General features: G+C 27.4%; 3 protein-coding genes across 3 annotated transcripts; all 3 read left to right on the top strand.

Moving 5' to 3' along the window:
* Positions 1–5,661: 5,661 nt before the first annotated feature.
* On the top strand, positions 5,662–20,169 carry LOC145755878 (protein NLRC5-like). Its single transcript, XM_082572114.1, has 5 exons — positions 5,662–5,927; positions 5,986–6,883; positions 7,806–7,964; positions 19,601–19,767; positions 20,122–20,169. Exons 1-5 carry the CDS (start codon positions 5,662–5,664, stop codon positions 20,129–20,131), a joined length of 1,500 nt encoding a protein of 499 aa, XP_082428240.1. The 3' UTR covers positions 20,132–20,169.
* Positions 20,170–21,892: 1,723 nt separating this feature from the next.
* Positions 21,893–23,694, top strand: LOC145755416 (thioredoxin-like protein 4A). Its single transcript, XM_082571651.1, has 5 exons — positions 21,893–22,021; positions 22,429–22,556; positions 22,963–23,121; positions 23,237–23,465; positions 23,528–23,694. Exons 1-3 carry the CDS (start codon positions 21,893–21,895, stop codon positions 22,988–22,990), a joined length of 285 nt encoding a protein of 94 aa, XP_082427777.1. The 3' UTR covers positions 22,991–23,121; positions 23,237–23,465; positions 23,528–23,694.
* Positions 23,253–24,544, top strand: LOC145755879 (3 beta-hydroxysteroid dehydrogenase type 7-like). Its single transcript, XM_082572115.1, has 4 exons — positions 23,253–23,465; positions 23,528–23,716; positions 23,948–24,108; positions 24,430–24,544. The coding sequence occupies exons 1-4, from the start codon at positions 23,253–23,255 to the stop codon at positions 24,542–24,544; spliced, it is 678 nt and encodes a 225-aa protein (XP_082428241.1).
* Positions 24,545–24,580: the final 36 nt, after the last annotated feature.

A 24,580-nucleotide genomic window follows, 5' to 3' on the forward strand; every position in this document is an offset into this window, starting at 1 on the left:
AATGAAAGTAAGTTTAAGTACCTTTTACAAACAAAAATGTGGTGGTGTTTGTCTTTGTTATTTTTACTTTTAATATAGTAAGGCTTTTGTCGCGTTTTTGTCAAAGCAACTTTTGTTACTTGACTTCAGTTTAATTTCCCTTTTTTATTTTAGTAAAGTTTATTTTGCTGATTTTTTTAAGAGATTGTGTAGTTGCAGGTTTTTTTAAATTATGTTCGAATTTTTCCAACTTGCACGAGGAAACATTATTTTGAAAATTGGTCGCGTAGTTTTTGAGAATATTGTCAATAGAAAAAGTCCCTGTGCTTGCGAGTCACATGACGCACGACATCATTGTCGTTAGCTCATATGCTGGCAGACATAGAGAATTATTTTTATTTTACCCTTTTAACCATTTGTTGTACTTTTTTAAATTTTTTCGCAGGAAACAAACTTAACATAAAAAGCAATATTTAGCAATACTATGTAAGACATTTCTTACTTTTAAAGTATTTCAATTAAGTAGGCCGTATTTGAAAAATTCTTACAAGTTAAGGGTATGTTGTTAGTTTTAAAAATTTACCAGTCAGAAACGGTTACAAACACTTACAAAAATACACAAAAACTAAGTGTTATTGAAGCAAAGTTTACCACTAAAACGCGAGCGTAGGGATTTTCTCTATATACAATATTTACCTTTAAATCTCAATATTCTGAAAACAAACTTTATTAACATTAAAGGTACCAGTTTGAATGAAAATGTACAGCTGAGATCCTCTGCTTCAAATCAGGTTTTAACTTTAAATTTGTCAAAAAAATAAATATTTACAAAGTTGTGTCATATTTACATTAGAGACACAGTTTAAATATAATTAATTAACTAATTAAAGTTATTAGAGATGTTTCAAAAATTATTTAAGCTCTATTGCAAGAATTGTAAAGTTTTTGAAATAAATGTTTACTTATTTTCAAACATTTTGAAAATTAAATTTATGCTTTCAGCTAACTCCTAAAAAATCCAAATCTTTTGTCGAACGTTTTCGAAAATTTTTTTCAAAACCAACAGAAAAAGGTAAAAGAAAAAAAAATTCTTAGTAAATTTATATGTTATTATTTAATTTGAGGTTTTAATTTTGATAACTTTGTAACAAAACTGAGTAATTTTTATCAGTACAGTTAATATAGAATCTTGGGCGGATTTTTATTTTGTGATGGGCTTTGTTTTTTATTTTGTGATGGGCTTTGTTGTGTTCATATAAGAATAAATTTAGAATTACTTGTACTTTACAGTATTTAAAAAAACTCTCAGACTTTTCAATTCTATATTTTATATTTTTGTACTGTAATCCTAGCAGTAAAAATTACTGTATTTTAACACAATATTATTTACAGATATTTTTTCTAATTTTTTTACCTTTAAACAAGTTAGAAGTATAGCCTGACTTAAAATAAGTCGGGCGATCATATGACTTTTTTTATTATAAATGCATAGTCAACTGTTATGGTTCTTACTGAATATTGCCTTTTTAATTTATTGTGTTTTACTTAATCTCAGATATTTGTTTGTTATGCAAAGTTTAATGCTGCATTATAAATGTTAAAATACTTTTAAAAGTTACTTTTTTATTAATTTTTATGCTATCTGGATTTAACTGCCAGTTGAATAGAACATCATGAATTTAGTTTTTTCTTTGCTAAATTCCTTTATACTTTAAATTTTTTTTTTAAATGTAACAAAATAAGTTTAAAAATTGAAATCATACTCTATATTAACATAAGTGTTTACATTAAAGGTTCTACTTCCAGGGAAAGTGTACCACTGAGACCCTCTGCTTTAAATCAGGTTTTAACATTAGAAATATCAATAAAGTTTTATTATAAGTACAATAAATAAAAAAGTTTTAATACTGTTTTTAAAAATTATTGAATTAAATTTTAATTTTACAAAAAAATTTGTTTAAAGGAACAACCTAAAGAATCACAAACTCCAGTAAAACTTTCACATCAGGTTGATCCAGAACCAAGAAAAACACGAAATGAAGGTAAATTTAACAAAATTATATTATGTTTATTGTATGGGACCCTTGATATTTATATATATTATTATGTAATACAAGAAGTATATAGCAAACCTGTATCTAACTCATTTTCATTTACAATAAAGGTTCTACTTTAACTGAGAGTGTACAACCGAGATCTTCTGCTTTAAATCAGGTTTAATTATAAAGTTTTCAATAAATTTAAGCTTGTTCAAATTGAAAAACACAGTTTTAATATTTGTTTAAAGAAATTTGTCTAATAAAATCAATCTAAACTTAAATATTTGTTTTAAAGGAACATGCTGATAATTCACCAACTGCAGCAAAAACTTACAAAAAGGAGTTTCCAGTACCAAGAAGAAGGCAGAATGAAAGTAAGTTTAAGTACCTTTTACAAACAAAAATGTGGTGGTGTTTGTCTTTGTTATTTTTACTTTTAATATAGTAAGGCTTTTGTCGCGTTTTTGTCAAAGCAACTTTTGTTACTTGACTTCAGTTTAATTTCCCTTTTTTATTTTAGTAAAGTTTATTTTGCTGATTTTTTTAAGAGATTGTGTAGTTGCAGGTTTTTTTAAATTATGTTCGAATTTTTCCAACTTGCACGAGGAAACATTATTTTGAAAATTGGTCGCGTAGTTTTTGAGAATATTGTCAATAGAAAAAGTCCCTGTGCTTGCGAGTCACATCATTGTCGTTAGCTCATATGCTGGCAGACATAGAGAATTGTTTTTATTTTACCCTTTTAACCATTTGTTGTACTTTTTTAAATTTTTTCGCAGGAAACAAACTTAACATAAAAAGCAATATTTAGCAATACTATGTAAGACATTTCTTACTTTTAAAGTATTTCAATTAAGTAGGCCGTATTTGAAAAATTCTTACAAGTTAAGGGTATGTTGCTAGTTTTAAAAATTTACCAGTCAGAAACGGTTACAAACACTTACAAAAATACACAAAAACTAAGTATTATTGAAGCAAAGTTTACCACTAAAACGCGAGCGTAGGGATTTTCTCTATATACAATATTTACCTTTAAATCTCAATATTCTGAAAACAAACTTTATTAACATTAAAGGTACCAGTTTGAATGAAAATGTACAGCTGAGATCCTCTGCTTCAAATCAGGTTTTAACTTTAAATTTGTCAAAAAAATAAATATTTACAAAGTTGTGTCATATTTACATTAGAGACACAGTTTAAATATAATTAATTAACTAATTAAAGTTATAAGAGATGTTTCAAAAATTATTTAAGCTCTATTGCAAGAATTTTAAAGTTTTTGAAATAAATGTTTACTTATCTTCAAACATTTTGAAAATTAAATTTATGCTTTCAGCTAACTCCTAAAAAATCCAAATCTTTTGTCAAACGTTCTCGAAAATTTTTTTCAAAACTAACAAAAAAAGGTAAAAGAAAAAAAAATTCTTAGTAAATTTATATGTTATTATTTAATTTGAGGTTTTAATTTTGATAACTTCGTAATAAAACTGAGTAATTTTTATCAGTACAGTTAATATAGAATCTTGGATGGATTTTTATTTTGTGATGGGCTTTGTTGTATGAACTTTAAAGTAATTTATAACTAATCTTGATCCAGAACCAAGGCCAGAAAATAAAAGTGAAGCAAAATATTGTAAAATGTTAACAAAGAAGTTAACTACTCTATAATATATACAATATAAATATATGACAATTAATAATTTTTTGTTTTAGATAATTCTTTATGTAAACAACTTTCCATCAAGTGTTTTGAGCAAGCTAGAAATTTTGCCCATGAGTTCTGCTCTCCTGTCCAGTTAGACAAACAATTAGAATTTGTTAAGTTAGAACTTGCTCAATATTCTTCCACTGATATTAAAGATTTAGATTCAGTTGATCACTTTCATACCAGAATAAAACAATTTAAAAGAATGTCCAAGTTAACTCAACCTGGCTATCACTCTGGTACAAAGATTAAGGTGAATAAGGTATTTGGATGGTAACCAGACACTTCGGCCCCCGGACACTTCGGCTAAGACACTTCGGCCAAAATTTTTTTTTTAAAACAGCGGGGATTTTGCATTTTAATTACCGCGAGAAATTTTATTTTCGCGTAGTTTTATACAGTTTTTTAGACAGTATTTGAAACAAAATAAGCAGTAAATTAATATTTTTTTTTAATAATAATGTGCAAGAACATGTTATCTTTCTTTTGGCGTGTCAATTTTTTAATTTTACAAACTAAAACCTATAAAAAACTAATTTTGAAAGCGCGCGCTTTTAGGTGACGGAGGACAATGCATAATGTTATCTTGTATTTTGCCAAATAGTGCCGCCTTTCCAAACAATATTTGAAGAAAATAGAGCGTTAATTTTTTATTTTTTCTATTGAGTATTATGCATAAATATGTTATCTTTCTTTTCCCGTTTCAATTTTTTAATTTTACAAACTAAAACCTATAAAAAACTAATTTTGAAAGCGCGCGCTTTTAGGTGACACAAGACGATGCATTATGATATCACGTATTTTGCGAAATGGGGGCCGTCTTTCTAAACGATATTTGAAGAAAATAGATCATGAATTAATCATTTTTTACACTGAGGAATGTGCATAAATATGTTATTAGTTATTGACCGTGATAATGTATATAAATTTATAAACTAAAACACAAAGAATGAAACGTTTAATGAGTTGCCAGAAGATTTGTCCTTGCAAAAAAACGGCGGGGAGTCGGCGATGAAATTCCCGTGTATATAGTCAGCGCAAGACCATATTTTACCGATATTCAAAATAAAATTTTGCATAAAGTACAGTATATATAAAAGTTTTTATTAGTTGTTACCTTAATGACATATGTTAGTTTTTAAAATATTATTAATATTATAATGCATCGTCTTGTGTCACCTAAAAGCGCGCGCTTTCAAAATTAGTTTTTTTATAGGTTTTAGTTTGTAAAATTAAAAAATTGAAACGGGAAAAGAAAGATAACATATTTATGCATAATACTCAATGAAAAAAATAAAAAAATAACGCTCTTTTTTCTTCAAATATTGTTTGGAAAGGCGGGACTATTTGGCAAAATACGAGATAACATTATGCATTGTCCTCCGTCACCTAAAAGCGCGCGCTTTCAAAATTAGTTTTTTATAGGTTTTAGTTTGTAAAATTAAAAAATTGACACGCCAAAAGAAAGATAACATGTTCTTGCACATTATTATTAAAAAAAAATATTAATTTACTGCTTATTTTGTTTCAAATACTGTCTAAAAAACTGTATAAAACTACGCAAAAATAAAATTTCTCGCGGTAATTAAAATGCAAAATCCCCGCTGTTTTAAAAAAAAAATTTTGGCCGAAGTGTCCGGGGGCCGAAGTGTCTGGCATTCATTTGAATTAGCAAAAAGAAATACTGAAGCAGCAGCTGAAAGGAAATTCAACAAAGAGCCAAGAAATGAAACTGAACGACTTGAATTAGACAAGAAAAAAAGAGACTTTATTAAAATACATTCTAAAATCGTGGCACTTGTTGGGCACGCAGGGACTGGTAAATCAACTTTTATTAAAATTCTGATTCAGGAAACTTTTTCTAATAAAAACAAGTTTCTTCAGAATATAAAATTTATATTCTGCATTATTTTGCGATCAGTTGATTTTCGTAGGGAAATGTCGACTTTCAGGTTTCTTGTTGCAAATTCATCTATAGATTGGAATCAACCAGAGTCTACTGATGTAGAATCATTTAATTGCATTAAAAACAGTTCTGACACTATCCTCATCTTTGATGGACTGGATGAAGCTGATAGTACTACCTTAGGGAAAGCACCCAAAAACTTGGTATCTACAAATGGCTCTGCTGAAGATTTTCTAAAAAACATTTTCAATGGAAAGTTATTTCCCAATGCTTATAAGTTTATCACTTCTCGACCAAGGCAAATGTATGAGTGGCATCCTTCTTGCAGACCTATCTTAGTGTTAAAACATTTGGAGGCAAATATGTGGGGAAAATTCACCTAAAGTCTTAACCTTCTTACAAGATCATCCAGATATTGATGCTTACAATTATGTTCCTGTCAACTGCATTCTATCCATGCACTGCATCAATCAAGCAATTTTGTCTGGTTCAGAGGTTAATCTAAAAACTATGACAAATGTTATGCTTACTTCTTTAAAGTATTATATGAGGTCAGATCATTTTCCTGACAACACAGAAGTTCCTGAGAACGAATTTAAATGTCTAGCTTATCTTGCATGGAATGGGTTTGAGAAGAAAAAAATTATTTTTGATCAAAAAGACATTAAAAAGGCTGGAATTACCGAAAAAATGCTTAAAACCTTTCTTGATACTTTTGTTTATGATTCGTCAAACATGAAAGTCAAGATATTAGAAGGAGACAAGCGAAGCAACTTCAGTCATCTCACCTGGCAAGAACTGTTTGCTGCCATGTATTTATTATTATGGGCAAATCTGGATGAATTTCAAAAATGTGTTCCACAGTTTTCCACTAGTCGATGGGAAGTAGTCACAAAATTTTTGTTTGGGTTTTACAGTTCTAAGGATTTGTCTGAATTTCAATCTGGTTCTTCAACAGCTTATAATGAGAAACAAACTGTTCTAGAAACATATGCAAAAGATTTATGTAAAAATGTTAATTCTTCATCAAATATTATTGAACTTGAATCTGGCATTGATGACCTCAACCAGTCTGTTCTAAGTCTTCTACCTGATCATTTAGAACTTAAGTTTAAGGAATCTTTGTTGCCGAGTGATTACATCCATCTTGGCTACTTGTTTGAACAATTGACCAAACCTCTTTCTTTAATGATGTACTTTAGTGAAGATAAACCTTCTCAACTGCCTAGTATCTTTAAAGGTTTAAAAGTGAAGGTAAGCAAAAACATTATTGTTATTTTGAATATGATGCCCAGGTAAATTTACACAGGAAATTTATTTACTAAAGTAGATAAAATTACCAAAAATCAATTATATTTTAATAACTCTATTGATATAATAAAACTTTTTGTTTGAATAAGTTATTTGCAATTTTGTCAAAAGTAAAATGATAACAATGCTCATATTGTTTAACAATGGTTCATTGTTGAGATACAATCCCCTATTTTGTACTTTCCCCAAGTTACATTATTCAATAAATAAAAGATTTTAATAAATTTTTGAAAGCAAAACATTCTTTACCTGAATCAAAATAAATTTTTTATATAAAAAATAAAAAATGTTCAATAATTAAACTTTAATTTTAACAAGTAATGTTTTTTTAAAGTAACGGTTAAGTTTGGCACAATAACATGTAGATGAAATGAAATAGATCCAATATGTCTGTTGAATTTTTCTTAATTACTTATTTTAATAACAAGTTGGATTATACAACTTAGTTCTATATTAACGTATATGTTGTTGTTGTTGTTAAATTATATTTAAAATTTTATCAATTTTTGTGGTGTAGTTAGTCTGTCTTAAAGTTTAAACTTTCGTCCAAATATTAAGTTAAATGTTACTAATTACTTATTGAACTTATTTAAAACAAAATTGTCTTAAATATTTTTGTACTCACTGGGTTAATTGCAAAGTATTGTTTTATAAATATCTGAGCTTAAACTTATTAAAGTTATCAAAACTAAATTTTAAATTTATTTAAACTAGCTTTAAAGAAGAATTAAAATGTTGGTAATTATTATTTTAATTCAAAATGCTCATAATTACTATTTTATAAAGAATATATTTTTTAAAACTTTTTTTAGTTAATTAAATTAAAGTAATCTTTAAATTAAGTAAAATATAAATTTTGTTTTAGATAAAGTTGAACTTATCAGATAAAAAAATCGGTGATGAAACTGCAACATTACTGGGTGAGGTTATTGACAAGTTTGAGGAACTTAATATTAATTATTGTCGCATCACAAAAGTTGGTGGATTGGCCATTGCTAGAAGTTGTTTAAAACTAACACATCCTGTAAGTATATTACTTTATTGCTTGGTATTTAAAGATTAATTATTTAAACAAGCACTAGATTTAAATAACAATTATTATTAAAATTACTTTATGTAACAACAAAACTTTTTTATTTAGTTTATAAAAATATAAACACAATTTTATTTCTATTTTTATAACAAGAAGTAGAAAAGATTACAATGCCCATTAACTTTAATAATGGGTCATTGTTAAGTTACAATTTATTGTATTAAATTTAAATAAAATTATTTTTTGTATTTCCTCAGCATTAAATTATTTAAAAATTAAAAGTTTTAAAGAAATATTTAAAACAAAATTACTTTATAAACTTTTAGAGAATTTTCAACTTAAAATAAACAAAAATAATTAAGTTTAACAATTAATACATTTTTTTTAGTGACATTAAACAAATTCAGTTTTAAACATTTAAATATTTTGGCTCATTTATTAAAAAACAATTTATAAATTAACAGTAAAATTTTATTAAAACAATAAGTGTGGAGTTATTAAAGTCGAGTTAGCTTGATCCTCAGTTAACTTTTTATTTTTTTTGTGTTATTAAAGTCGAGTTAAACTCGGATTAACTAATCCTAGTTTAATTTGCAATATTTGTCGAAAAACTGATTTAAACTGGTTTGAAATCGCTATAGCGAATCAAAACAGCAAACGACAATTTTTGTTGATTTTCGCTGTAACCAAGGACGTTTTGTTTACTTTTTTGCACGAGATTTAAGTTTTTGTAAATATTAATGCTAAACGTGATTTTGAAGGGTTTTAGTAGAAATTTAACATTTAACTTTCTTTATTAAGTTAAACTTAGTTAAGATTAGTTACTGTTAGTAAACAAAAAACAGAACTTCAGCCTATTCAGGCTTAAGATTACTATTATAAAAAAATGTACGCTATAGAAACTTTTTTTACAAATTGTTCTTGAATATTTTCAATACTAATAAACGATTGTTAAGTAATTTTTTATTAAGATGGATACTTTGGAAATCATTGAAATAACAAATACAAAATACGAAATTCCAAAAAAACGATTAAAAGATATCACAAATCCCCTGGAAAAATATACAGAAAGAGAAATAGTCCAGCGTTACAGATTTAATAAAAATAGCATTTTACAGCTCTATAACATTATTGAAAAAGATTTAAGTTTAAAAATTAGAAGCCATGGTGTTCCAGCATTGTTGCAGCTTTTGGTAACTCTTAGGTATTATGCAACAGAAAATTTGCAACGTAGTGATGGAGACTTAGTTGGGGTACATAAATGCACAGTGTGCCTTATCGTACGTTGGATTTCTAAGTGTATAGCTTCGTACAAACACTTATTTGTAACATTTCCTTATGGATTGGCTCTGCAAACATGCATGGATGATTTCGGGCAAGTTTCAGGGTTTCCCAACGTAGTTGGAGCAATAGATGGCACACATATCCTCATTGTTTCACCTGGTGGTGATTTTCCTGAGGTGTTCAGAAACAGAAAAGGATTTTATTTTCAGTTAATGTTCAGGCCATCTGTGATGCTCACCGAGTATTTACCAACATTGTTGTGCGTTGGCCAGGATCGACTTATGACTCCCGAATTTTTGAAAATTCCAGAATTTGTGACCATTTTGAAGATTGATTTGTGTCTGGTCTGTTGTTAGGTGACAATGGTTACCCCTGTAAAAATATTTAATGACTCCTTTACTTCATCACTTAACATTACCACAAAAAAGTACAATAAAGCTCACATAAAAACAAGATCAAGGATTGCACAGTCTTTTGGCATTTTAAAACAAAGGTTTCGGGCCCCTACAATTCCACTTCGGACACATCTGGACAATTTAATAATTATAATAGTTGCAATTAAGTGTATTCATAATTTTGCACTAAAAACAAGGCAAGAAGAACTGGCACCTTATGATGCTGAAATCCCAGTTATTGAAACAAATGTAGGAGCTGGTCATTTATTAGTTGGTCAAGCTGTGCGAGACCAAATAATAAATAACTATTTTCAGTAATATTTAAATTTAAGAAGAAATTTTTAGGTTAATATAGTTAGACTGCATAAACATTTTTGTTTATGTGTTTTATGTAATCTTTTTGTAGCTAGGAATAAAATGGATAAAAAAAATTTGAACTCTTAACTACTTCAAAGCGAAGGAGAAGTACTGTTGGAATTGGTAAAATCTTATCCAGTTATAACTTCAAAATTAACAAATTCTTCTACCACAACTGCAAAAAAAGCTTGAGTTGATTAAACAAAAAAATTTAATTTAATCAATAAATGATGCAATAGAACACCAGAAAATTTACAAAATTCATACAAAAATATTAAAAAGAAAGCCGAATCAGCTTATACATAACAAAAAAGAGAAATTAAAAAAACAGGAGGTGGCCTACCATCTAATTCCATTAGCCCTTTTACACAGAAAGTCATTTGTGAGTAACAATTATATTTTTATGATAAACCAAATAACACACAACGATAAATTTACTACAAATCTGCAAAACTTTGTTTTAAATAATAACTTTAATTGTCAATGAAATCCATTCACTGCATAACAGTTTTGATGATGGTGTCTTGCCGATTCTTGATCTTACTGGTAGCACCCCAGTCATGATCAAATTGTTACTGAATGTTCTTCAAATGGAGAAATTTTTATAGCATGTAAAAAATAACCAGGTTAAATTTCATGTTGTGAATATTATTACCAATGAAGAGTTCTAGTTTAAAAAAGGAGTTACAAATATGTAATTTTAAATTATGTTGTAAAAAAGTAATACCAGTCTGTTCATAGATGTTGTAGTACAAGAGACACCTGGAGAAAAACAAAAAAAATAGTGTTAATCAAGTACTAAGTAAGTCAATGCAAAAAAATAAATATAGTTGTTCTTTTTAAGTTTATTAATTTTTGTAATGAAATTATTTAAAATAATTTTAAAGAAAAAAAAGTCTTTAGAAAGAAAAAGCGATTCTGGTGATGTAAGGGAGGCAAAAATGTACTAACAAAAAAGTTACTAATAAAGGACCAAGAAATAAAAAGAACTTGAAATAAAAATAGAGCAAACAAAAAATTTAAAAAAATTACCGAGCAGCATGTTTAAACAACTTTTATGAAATTTAATAGTTTGCATATTTAATTATTGTATTATTTATGTTTTTGAATTTTGTTACTCAAAAAAATAGGTATCAATAAAATTTAAATAAAAGGGTTTACTTTCCACTTCGCATGAATATAATAACAAAGCTTTTCTAGATTGAAAATATGATACCCTGTCCAAAATAGGTATTTACTGAGAACAAAATGTTTAAAACCATCATCGCGCATTTCCTTGTTTAGCCAAGGCAGGGTGGACAGTTTTTAACTTCAACGACATAAAAGTATTCTCTAAACTTTGTGACCTGCCCATTGTTAGGGATTGACAGGATGTTTGTAATTTCTAATTTTAAATAGCTACAATAAAGGTTAAATATATTGCCCTTGTGACAACTTAATAAAATACTGCTTAAATAGTTAATTATAAATCTTTTAACCAAATTTATTTGGCAGAGCCCATATACAACTTAGGTTATAATTGACTATACACATTATATATGCATTTAACAGGAGACAAAAATAGGTAAAATACCTTACAATGATATGTCCGGTACATCACTGACGATTTACGAACTGACTAAAGCCATTACAACCAGTACTAACTTACTAATTATACAACTTTGCTTTGCTGTTGTATTGTTTTCAATAGGCTACCTATGAATTACCTATTGACTCTGTCCAAACGATCACAACAACTTTTAGGCCTATCTAGTTTTACTATTGGACTATTGCCGTAATTTTTTTTTGAAAAAGTCGCTAATTAATTTTAAGTTAACCTGAGTTTAAACCATCTTAATTGGTAGGTTAACTTTTTAGCGATTTAACTCGACTTTAATCACTCCACCCTAAGTATGATAATAAGTAAATTTTAATTAAAGTTTGAATATTTCAGATAAATAACAAGTTATTAAAAATTAAATATTGTTCATTTTTGTGTTACTTTTTTTTAGTTATTCTTATCAAAATTTTAGTTATTATTATTTTTATAAAGTATTTTGTTAAACAGTTTTTATCCTAGTTATTTTAATTAAAGTAACTTTTATTTAAGTAAATTATAAATTTTATTTTAGATAAAGTTAAACTTATCATATAACGAAATCGGTGATAAAGCTGCAACATTACTGGGTGAGGTTATTGACAAGTTTGAGGAACTTAATATTTGGAGGTGTAACATCACAAAAGTTGGTGGATTGGCCATTGCTAGAAGTTGTTCAAAACTAACAAATACTGTAAGTACTTTACTTTATTGCTTGGTATTTAAAGATTATTTATTTAAACAAGCACTAGATTTAAATAACATTTAATATTAAAATTACTTTATGTAACAACAAAACTTTTTTATTTAGTTTATAGAAATATAAACACAAACTTATTTTCAATTTTATAACAAGAAGTAAAAACGGTCACAATGCCCATTAACTTTAACAATGGGTCATTGTTAAGTTACAATTTATTGTATTATATTTAAATAATATTAAGTTTTGTATTTTTCCTATTTTGAAATAATTAAAATTAATAAAATGGTTATGATTAAATTTCTGGTATAATTTAAGAGTATTGATAAATTTAGTTATTAATATTATTTTTAATTTATGTTAATTAGTAGTTTAAGTTATTTTATTTTAACTTAAAGTTTAACTTCACTTACTAAAATTAACTACAACAATTAAATTTACTGATTCAATAATTATCGGACTAATAGTTGTTTTAAATTAATTATTTGAATTAGAATAATTTTTAAATTAAGTAAAATATAAATTTTGTTTACGATAAAGTTAAACATTTAAAATTAAAATTGATTTGTTTAAACAAAACTTTAATTTTTATTAAATTTATAATTTTGTAAAAAAAGTTAAACAGTCACAATGCCCATTAACTTTAACAATGCTTCATTGTTAAGTTACAATCCATTGTATTAATGTTTGCTAAAATAAGTTTTAGTGTTTTTCCAGAATCAAATTATTTGAAAATTAAAAGTTTTAAAAATTAATAAATGCAACATGTAACCTAACCACAAGAACAATTTAAATCTTTAGAACAAAAATGTTTAAATTTAACAATAATTATTTTTTAAAGTTATATCAAACAAATTTAATTTTAAACATTTTAAACATTTTTTTAGTGACAATAAACAAATTTAGTTTTAAACATTTAAATATTTTGGCTCATTTATTAAAAAACGATTTATAAATTAACAGTAAAATTTTATTAAAACAATACGGGTGGAGTTATTAAAGTCGAGTTAACTTAATCCCCGATTAACTTTTTATTTTTTTTGTGTTATTAAAGTCGAGTTAAACTTGGATTAACTAATCGTAGTTTAACTTGTGATATTTGTCGAAAAACTGGTTTAAACCGGTTTAAAATCGCTATAGCGAATCAAAACAGCGAACAACAATTTTTGTTGATTTTCGCTGTAACCAAGGACGGTTTGTTCACTTTTTTGCACGAGATTTAAGTTTTTGTAAATAATAAGGCTAAACGTGATTTTGAAGGGTTTTAGTAATAATTTAACATTTAAATTGTTTTATTAAGTTACCCTTAGTTAAGATTAGTTACTGTTAGTTTAGAAAAAACAGAACTTCAGCCTATTCAAGCTTAAAATTACTATTATAAAAATATGTACGCTATAGGACTTTTTTTACAATTTGTTCTTGAATATTGTCAATAGGAATAAACGATTGTTAAGTAATTTTTTATTAAAATGGATACTTTGGAAATCATTGAAATAACAAATACAAATTACGAAATTTCCCAAAAACGATTAAAAGATATTACAAATCCCCTGGAAAAATATACAGAAAGAGAAATAGTCCAGCGTTACAGATATAATAAAAATAGCATTTTACAGCTTTATAACATTATTGAAAAAGATTTTGGTTCAAAAATTAGAAGCCATGGTGTTCCAGCATTGTTGCAGCTTTTCGTAACCCTTAGGTTTTATGCAACAGAAAATTTACAACGCAGTGATGAAGACTTAGTTGGGGTACATAGATGCACGGTGTGCCTTATCTTACATCGGATTTCTAAGGGATTTCCAATTCCACTTTGAAAATATCTGGACAATTTAATAATTAAAATAGTTGCAATTATGTGTCTTCATAATTTTGCACTAAAAACAAGGCAAGAGAAACTGGCACCTTACGATGCTGAAATCCCAGTAATTGAAACTAATGGAGGAGCTGGTCATTCATTGGCTGGTCAAGCTGTTGGAGACCAAATAATATAGAACTATTTTCAGTAATATTTAAATTTAAGAAGAAATTTTTATGTTAATATAGTTAGACTTCATAAACATTTTTGTTTATGTGTTTTATGTAATCTTTTTGTAGCTAGGAATAAAATGGATAAAAAAATTAGAAATTTTAACTACGATCAAAGCGAAGGAGAAGTACTGTTGGAATTGGTAAAATCTTATCCAGTTATAACTTCAAAATTAACAAATTCTTTTACCACAACTGCAAAAAAAATGTCTGGGTTGATTTAACAAAAAAACCTAATTTAATCAATATATGATGCAATAGAACAACAGAAAATTTACAAAATTTATACAAAAATGTTAAAAAAGAGGCCAAATCAGCTAATACAGAACAAAAAAGAGAAATTAGAAAAACAAGAGGTGGCCACCACCTGATTTCATTAGCCTTTTTACACAGAAAGTTATTTGTGAGTAACAATTATATTTTTATGATAAACCAAATAACACACAACGATAAATTTACTACAAACCTGCAAAACTTTGTTTTAAATAATAGCTCTAATTTCCAATAAATTCAATTCACTGCATAACAGTTTTGATGATGATGCCTTGCTGATTCTTGATCTTACTGGTAGCACCCCAGTCATGATCGAATCGTTACTGAATGTTCTTTAAATGAAGAAATTTTTATAGCCTGTAAAGAATAACCAGGTTAAATTTTATGTTGTGAATATTATTACCAATAAAGAGATCTAGTTTAAAAAAGGAGTTACAAATATGTAATTTTAAATTATGTTGTAAAAAAGTAATACCAGTCTGTTCATAGATGTTGTAGTACGAGATTCACCTGAGGAAAAACAAAAAAAATAGTGTCAATCAAGTACTAAGTAAGTCAATGCAAAAAAATAAATATTGTTGTTACCTTTAAGTTTATTAATTTTTTTAATGAAGTTATTTAAATAATTTTAAAGAAAAAAAGGTCTTTAAAAAGAAAAAGCGATTCTGGTGACGTTAGGGAGGCAAAAATGTTACTACTTAGGCAGGAAATAGAAGATAAAAAAGAAATTCTAACCAAAAAGTTACTAATAAAGAACCAAGAAATGAAAATAAAAGAACATGATTTAAAAATGAAAGAATTTGAAATAAAAATAGAGCAAACAAAAATTAAAAAAATTACCGAGCAGCATGTTTAAACAACTTTTATGAAATTTTATAGTTTGCATATTTATTTATTGTATTATTTATGTTTTTATATTTTGTTATTCGAAAAAATAGTTATCAATAAAATTTAAATAAAAGGGTTTACTTTCCACTTCGCATGAATATAATACCAAAGCTTTTCTAGATTGAAAATATGATACCCTATCCAAAATAGGTATTTACCGAGAGCAAAATGCTTAAAACCATCATCGCGCATTTCCTTGTTTAGCCAAGCCATGGTGGACGGTTTTTAACTTCAACGACATAAAAGTATTCTCTAAACTTTGTGACCTGCCCATTGTTAGGGATTGACAGGATGTTTGTAATTTCTAATTTCAATAACTACAATAAAGGTTAAATATATTGCCTTTGTGACAACTTAATAAAATACTACTTAAATAGTTAATTATAAATCTTTTAACTAAATTTATTTGGCAGAGCCTATATAATACTTAGGTTGTAACTGACTATACACATTTTATATGCATTTAACAGGAAACAAAAATAGGTAAAATACCTCACAATGATATGTCCGGTACATCACTGACGATTTACGAACTGACTAAAGCCATTACAACCAGTACTAACTTACTAATTATACAACTTTACTTTGCTGTTGTATTGTTTTCCATAGGCTACCTATGAATTACCTATTGACTCTGTCTAAACGATCACAACAACTTTAAGGCCAATCTAGTTTTACTATTAGACTATTGCCGTAATTTTTTTTGATAAAGTAGCTAAATAATTTTAAGTTAATCTGAGTTTAAACCACCTTAATTCACCGGTAAACTTTTTAGCGATTTAACTCGAGTTTAATCTGCGATTACCGTTAACTTGACTTTAATTACTCCACCCTAAGTGTGATAATAAGTAAATTTTAATTAAAGTTTAAATATTTCAGATAAATAACAAGTTATTAAAAATTAAATAATGGTCATTTTTGTGTTACTTCAAAATTTTAGTTATTATTATTTTTATAAAGTATTTTGTTAAACTATTCTCCATTCTAGTTATTTTAATTCAAGTAACCTTTATTTAAGTAAAATATAAATTTTGTTTTAGATAAAGTTAGACTTATCAGGGAACTATGTTGGTGATGAAGCTGTAACATTATTGGGTGAGGTTATTGACAAGTTTGAGGAACTTCATATTAGGGTTTGTAACATCACAGAAGTTGGTGGATTGGCCATTGCTAGAGCTTGTTCAAATCTAACGAATACTGTACTACTTTATTGCTTGGTATTTTTAAATTTATTTATTTAAACAAACACAAGATTTAAATAACATTTATTATTAAAATTACTTTATGTAATAACAAAACTTTTTTATTTAGTTTATAGAAATATAAACACAAATTTATTTTCAATTTTGTTACTAAAAAGTAAAAAAGATCACAATGCCCATTAACTTTAACAATGGGTCATTGTTAAGTTACAACTTATTGTATTATATTTAAATAAAATAAATTTTTTGTATTTCTTCAGCATTAAATTATTTTAATATTAAAAGTTTTAAAGAAATGTTAACAGCAAAATTTTACTTTATTAACTTTTGGAGAATTTTAAACTTAAAATAAACAAAAATAATTAAATTTAACAATTAATACATTATTTTTAGTGACAATAAACAAATTCAGTTTTAAACATTTACATATTTTGGCTCATTTATTAAAAAACGATTTATTAATTAACAATAAAATTTTATTAAAACAATAAGTGTGATAATAAGTAAATTTCAATTAAAGTTTAAATATTCCAAATAAATAACAAGTTGGTAAAAATTAAATATTGGTCATTTTTGTGTTACTTTAAAAGTTATTATTATTATTTTTTAACTTTAACAATGCTCCATTGTTAAGTTACAATCCATTGTAATAATATTTACTAAAATAAGTTTTAGTGTTTTTTAAAGCGCCTGGGACATCATAAAGTAACTTGACTTTGATAAAGTCGTTGGGTCTTCGAAAAAAAAAATTTAGAAAAAAAATTTTGTTATGACGTGTTTTTATAAAGTTAGGAGCGGTTGAAATCGTACTACACTAAAATCCTAACAAATCCATTGTGACGTCAGAGGTGGCCCTTAGGCCTAAAAATAGCAAATATTTTGCTGTTTGCACTGTGTTTATTTTAACTTTAAACGTATTTTTAATCAAATATTTTATGTGTTTTTCAACAAAATGTTTAATTTGTAACTCGGCTAAGCTTTGCCTACAAAAATAATATCGTATATGGTAAAAAAGCATTACAAATCTTATTAGTAGTGCGTGCGCACATTTTTATTCAAAACGGAGCGTAATTGTACAATTGCGCAGTTTACAAATAACAAAAGTTGGCAAATGATTGATTTTAAAGTTTGTTATCTTGTATTTATTACATTTACGCAAAATTGTAAGTTTTGGTTATGTATAGAAATAGTTTGTTCAACGTGAAGTAAAAAACAAAAAAATATGAGCTACTCAAAAATATTAAAATTGTCACAACAAATCCTTTGTGACGTTAACAATAATAACAAAGAAATACGCAGAGGACAAAATATTAAGAGTCATGGCAAAAAAGTACCCTATTTAGTCTAAATTTAAAAAGCTCCGTTTAAATATTTTGTATTTATTAAAAACTGAAAAAAATACAGTGGAAACATATCTGGTCGGGGGCCGTGAGAATGCTGATGCATTAGGCAAAATGTTTAGTTTCCACGAATTCCCGGGAATCAAAAATTGTGCGTCAAAAGATTCAGTTTGTGCAAACGATACGATTTTAAAAGAGTGGCAAACATCATCACGTTGTAAAATTCCCTTTTTTCTAAATATTTATGTTAATATTTCAAACATCTTCGTGTTTTATTATTTCTTTTAATAACTCTAAGATCTTTTTTAAATAGCCCTAACCCCATCGCATAAGTTGTCAGTAGGCCACATGCCTATACTTCTAATAATTAGTAAAAAAAAGGATAAAGCATTCTTTTAAATAAATCTAAATTAAAAACTAACTTGTGATAAGATTCCTTAATTGCATGACACTATAATTTTGTTCTAAACCAAATAGGCTGTTTCTAAAACTCATTGATTAAGGCAAACACCTTTAAAGCCTAGGTGAGCAGTTTTGCAAGCAAGCACCGTTGTCTTACTGTTCAGTTTTCTAATTTTCCTACAGCATACTGATTGGAAAACTGAACTTATAGAAACCCAGTTGTCACATGGCACTTTATTTACATAAAAACTTATTATTAAATAAATAAAAAAACAAAAAAGACGGCCTAGCTTCGCTGTTTAGCAGTAAGGCTAAGTGATACTAAATATTTTTTAAATTGTTTTTTAAAAAGCAGGAGCTACTTATAATTTGTATTTATTTTAACTGATTTAAGTATTTTGAATAAGTTCACAGATATTATAAACATCTTACTAGTTCGTATTTTACAGCCTGCCTTCACGCAAACTTGATTTAAAGTCCTCAAAAACGTGTGTACTAACAATATCAGATTTGTTTACCCTTCCCAATTCGGCGTCAAAATACTCGGGTTATAACATATATTAAATAAAAGTTCCATTTTCCAAAAGAGATTCATTAAAAAAAACTGAATCATATTTGCTTTCTTCTTGGCAAAACATATTAACGCCGATAAAATAAAAATATTTCTGCACATGCGCTTAAATCAAAAAAAAAATTCTTTCCAAAATGGCCACGTTAGGCCACTTCTGACGTCACAAGTAAATTCACAACGGTTCGTGGGATTTTAACAATATTTATTTTTAAATTACTGTAACTTTCCAAAACTGAAATAAAATTAAGATATTTTTTGTAAATAAATTACAAAAAAATATAAACTTTTGTCGTAAATGCAAAAATATACTTTTACTAACGTTTGCAAAATGCATGTACCAGGGGCTTTAAGAATCAAATTATTTGAAAATTAAAAGTTTTAAAAATTAATAAATGCAACATGTAACCTAACCACAAGAACAATTTAAATCTTTAAAAAATGTTTAAATTTAACAATAATTAATTTTTATAGTTATATTAAACAAATTCAATTTTAAACATTTAAAATATTTTTTTTTAAGTTAAAAAAGCATATTATAATTTAACAATAAAACTTCATTTAAACTATTGGTGAGCTAATAACAGATTTTAATTAAAGTTTAAATGTATCAGATGCAAAGGTTGAATATTAGCAGCAACGATCTTGGAGATGAGTGTGCTGTTGCTTTCTCATCATGCCTCCACAACTTTCAATACTTAGATGTACGGCAATGTGATTTTACTGGGGATGGGAAACATCTATTGTTGGAAGCAAGCAAAAAAGTTCCAAATATGAAACTGTAAGTTTTGTTTAATATTCAACATTATTTAAACATATTTACTATAGGACAAACATATTGACTATATTTAAATCCCTTTACAAGAATAAACTAAAGCTAACTTTTAATAAAAGAGGTTTTTGACACTTTTAAGACTACCTTTATTTTTGTAGATTAGTTATTAAATATTTTGATTTGTTACATTCTATTTTCAAATTTTTTTTTTAAATGGTTGATAATTTTTAAGGCATACATTTACATTTTACTAGGCAAGAAGAATAACTTCAAATTTAAAAACAAATACAAACCCCTAAAACACGTTAGTTTAAACCCTCTAAAACATGTTATTTCAACTGTCGATTTGTTTTTATTTAGGAATTTATAATCAACCACTTTTCAGTTATAAAGTAACTGAAGCATCGAATAAAGTAAGTTTTTAGTTTACATAAATATTAGTGATTTTATAAGGTTTATAAGTATTTGTTAAAGTTATATTTAGAATGTTGATAATTTTACCCAATAATTAAATTAGATTTTATCAAAATTACACCCACTTATATTTAACTGGGTTGTGGCCCTGAAATCATGGAAACTTTGTTCATTTTGTTTAAAAAAAAACTTTTCTGTGCAAAAAAGTAAATTGTAAGAAAAGTGGAAAAGTTATTTTTATTCATTATTTGGATCTTTAATATTTCTGTGTTGTTTACATTGTGCTCTTTATCGTATAAGTGCTAATTTTAGTTTTTATTAATTCATTTTACAGTTTTATTTTCAATTATTAATTTTTATTCATTATTTGGTTCTTTAATATTTGTTGTTTACAACGTGCTCTTTATCGTATAAGTGCTAATTTTAGTTTTTATTAATTCATTTTACAGTTTTATTTTCAATTATTAATTTTCTTTCATTATTTGGTCTTTAGTATTTTTATGTAGTATACAACGTGTTCAGATAAGTGCTAATTTTTACTATATTTGATTTTGTAGAAATATTAGGAATAATTTACTTCTATTAAACTGTTTGTTTATTTAAGTTTAAGATTAATTCCATTGCTAAAAAATGCATTTTAATTAAGAAAGTGTGCACGTGGTTTACTAATATGTAGTTTTGTGTAGTTTTTAGTAGGGATCTTTAGGTTTTAATGTTGTTATTTTCTATATAAATATTAAATGTTGGCAGGGAACCTCTCCTAATATAAAACTTTTGCATAAATGACAATATTAAACTTTATTTTACTTGTATCTTATTAACCTATAAAAACATTTCAACTCCAATAATGCTTTATATGTGTTACAATAGAGGCATAAAGGGCATGGCTTTAAACTTTTTCTTGTATCCAACCAGTTAAAATAAATTTTAAAGATGTATGTCAATTAGTACAAATAATATTTTAATGAAATTTTGAATCTTTTCTATTATTTGGACCCAGGACATTATTTGACTTGCCACCACTGTTGTATGTTGACCTCAGTCTTGTGTAGTTATTGTAGATGTGCTTTAAAGTGCTTTATTATGTAAATATTAATTCTTCACCGCTTGCCAAACACTTTGTAGAAGCGATTAAAATTCCTAGTTATTCAGCAATATTGTGTTTTATTTGTAACGATGCTTATAAGATTATGTTTAAATATCCAGCAACGTTAAATATTATTTAAAGCACCTTACTGGAACAAGTACAGTCTTAACAACCCCTTCTTTTTCCCCTTTCTTTGTCGGGTTTCTTTCTTTTATTTTCCCCCTATTAATAATTATTCCACAAAATGACTTAAGCCCATACTTGGACAAATAACTTAAATTTAAGAAAAGTTGCCCATAAACGATATGTCTTCCAGTAAGTGTATAGGATCATCTTTAAAACAAAAAATTTACTGTTTTTTTGACAATCCTTTAAATTTCATTTACAAGCCTACACTTATTTTTAATAATATTTATCCCTTAAAATGTTTTGAGGATAAACGTTTACGCAACAACAGATGTTTTAACAAATTGGATAAACACAAAACAGCGTAAACTTTTGCTCGTACAAATTTTTCGATTTTTAGTTTGGCGAAAAATTTTACGAAATTGTACAAAATCATAAAATCAATTTAAAAAATTGTATTTAAATTATATATTTGGTAGTGGTTGGTGTAGTTAAAAGGTAACCATGTCGTACATGCTTCCCCATCTTACAAACGGCTGGCAAGTCGATCAATCGATCTTAAACGAGCAAGAAAAAGTTGTCGTGATTCGGTTCGGTCACGATTGGGACCCGGCCTGCATGAAAATGGACGAGGTATTTAATGATTTTAAATATAAATAAGTTTAATAATGTTTAAGTTTTTTTACGGCGTCAAATTTTAATATATTTACGTATTAAGAAACGATATTTTAGGTTTAATATTTTTTGCTAAAAAGTGGATTTGTGTTATTTTCTTTACTAGACTTGTTTTCTGCGTTTAAAGAAAGTTTAATTAAAATTAATTTATTAAAGAAAATTAAGTTTCTATAGAATAATATGCTGTGTAGTGTTAAGGTGCCATAATTTTAAAACAGATTTAAAAAAGAATCTTTTATTGATAAAATTAAGTTTTTTTTGATCATTCTACGAGATATTTAATTTTGACGTTTATACAACACTAATATTTTGCTTTAGAATTCTGTATGTGACATTTTAATAAATCAACAATTTTTAATGTTTAGACCTTGTATAGTATAGCTGACAAAGTGAAGAACTTTGCTGTTGTTTACTTGGTTGACATTACTGAGGTGCCAGACTTCAACAAAATGTACGAATTATACGACCCCTGCACAACTATGTTCTTCTACAGGTTGTTATTTACAGAATGTAATTTTGATGGTTTTGTTTTAGTATTGGGTATATTGGGTATATTGTTAAGCATTAGGATGACTAACTTCTGGTTTGGGGTTCAATTCCCATTGGTTCAGTGAACCGACAACATGGGTAGTGGTCAAAACACTTGGCTACCCTACATGAGGTCCTAGGTTCAATTCATACTGCTCTCATGCTGTAGTGCTCTAAATGATATAAAAAAAGCTATAAATGATATAAACTTCTGCTGAACCAACGAAATTTAATCAAAGCACATAAACTTTAATAATTTAACTTTATGCAAAGTATTTATATTCAGTATTTTCTATTAAAATTTGTAATTATCTTTTTTTTTGTGTAAATATTAGAAAATTTTTTAAATCTTATTTTGTTTATTTTTTTAGATGCCAACATAAAAGTTTAATGGATTAAGTGTGACGTCATAGATCATAGTAGTCTCATCTCTGCCGTACAAGGATGTTATGTGGTTTTGCATAAGGCCAGTGTTGTCACTTACAAGGAATTAGTTTCTTGCCAAAAATCTTGGAAAATAGATGTTGGGGGTAAGTATTGAGATGTCATAAGTGATGGGATTGTTATAACAGAATCTGACAACATTTGTTTTAGAACTTATATGGTACAGATTTTTGTTGTTAAATATATTATGATGTCATATAGGTCAGGAACAATAAATATGTTAAAGGCTTTTTGTGCAAACAATGTCAGTTATTGTCTCTACACGAGCTCAATCGAGGCTTTCGGACCAAACCGAACCATGGAACCACTAGTGGGCGGTAGTGAAGACACTATTTACTGTTACTCTTCTGTGATGTCATACGGAAGTACAAAGAAGGACGTGGAGGAGCTCGTACTGGAGTGGAACGAAAAAAAGATGAAAAATGGAGAGGTGACGTCATTATAATTGTCTGCCTTAGTTCTTTTCAATAATGATGTCATAATACTTTGTAGAAACTGGTCACATGTGCACTTAGAGGTTCTGGTAATTATGGCGAGAATGACAACGTCATCAAATCGATTCTTTTGCGCCATCTTGCGACTAAAGTGATCAAGTCTCCTATTCCACCAGAGGCGCTACAAACTCGAATGTACGTTGGAAACGTGACTTGGTGTCACGTGATCGCGGCCACGAAAATGCAGGTAAACAAAATTAAGTTGTTCACTGCTTTAATATTGGGTTGGTGTGCAAAAGGTTTCTGTTTCGAGCACCACCACAGCCGTATATAGCTTCGGTTGTAACTAATATGTCTCAGCATGTTCTTACTGAAGATTAGGTTTTAAGTTTAGTGATAAATATTGGTTTATATTTTGGTTATATTAAAAAATTCTAAGAAATTAATTTGTACTCTGACTATAACTTATATTGTACAGGAGTCCCCTTCTTTGGTTGGGGGAAACACCTACTTTCTGTGTGACGAAACCCCAGAATTATCCTACCTGAGATTGAACTTGAAATTCTACGAGCATTTGGGTTTCACCATCCACAAGAGGGAGCCATTGTTGCCGTTTTGGTTGTTTATCCTCATTTCGACGTTTGTTGTTTGGTGTTGTCAGGTGCTGGGTTGGCTTGGGATCAAAAAAGGGGTAATTATTTAGTTTATTGAGTAGTTTTTAAGTGGGTTACTGTCATAAAGGTTTTACTGAAAACATATTCGCAAAAACACCATTTTACCAAAAACATCGACCTAAATTTTGGTTAAATGTCATGGTCTAAAACTTATCCCTTTGAAATAAACCCATACCTATTTGAATAATACTTTGGTTACGAGGGTCAGTATGTTAAGTTATTGCAAGTGTTAAACATTTATTTTATGTATAATACTTTTAATGGTAAACCACTTTGTGATTTTTAGCCCAATATTACACCAAACATGGCCAAGTTGTTTTGCACAAGATTTACCGTCTCCAATCGAAAGTTTGTGGAACATTTTGGCTACAAACCAAAGTATAGTTGGCCTGAATCGTTGAATATAATGAAGGAATATGTGAACAAGATTGTAAATG

The sequence above is a fragment of the Corella eumyota genome, chromosome 6 (genome assembly GCF_963082875.1).
Source record: "Corella eumyota chromosome 6, kaCorEumy4.1, whole genome shotgun sequence".
Classification (NCBI taxonomy): Eukaryota; Metazoa; Chordata; class Ascidiacea; order Phlebobranchia; family Corellidae; genus Corella; species Corella eumyota.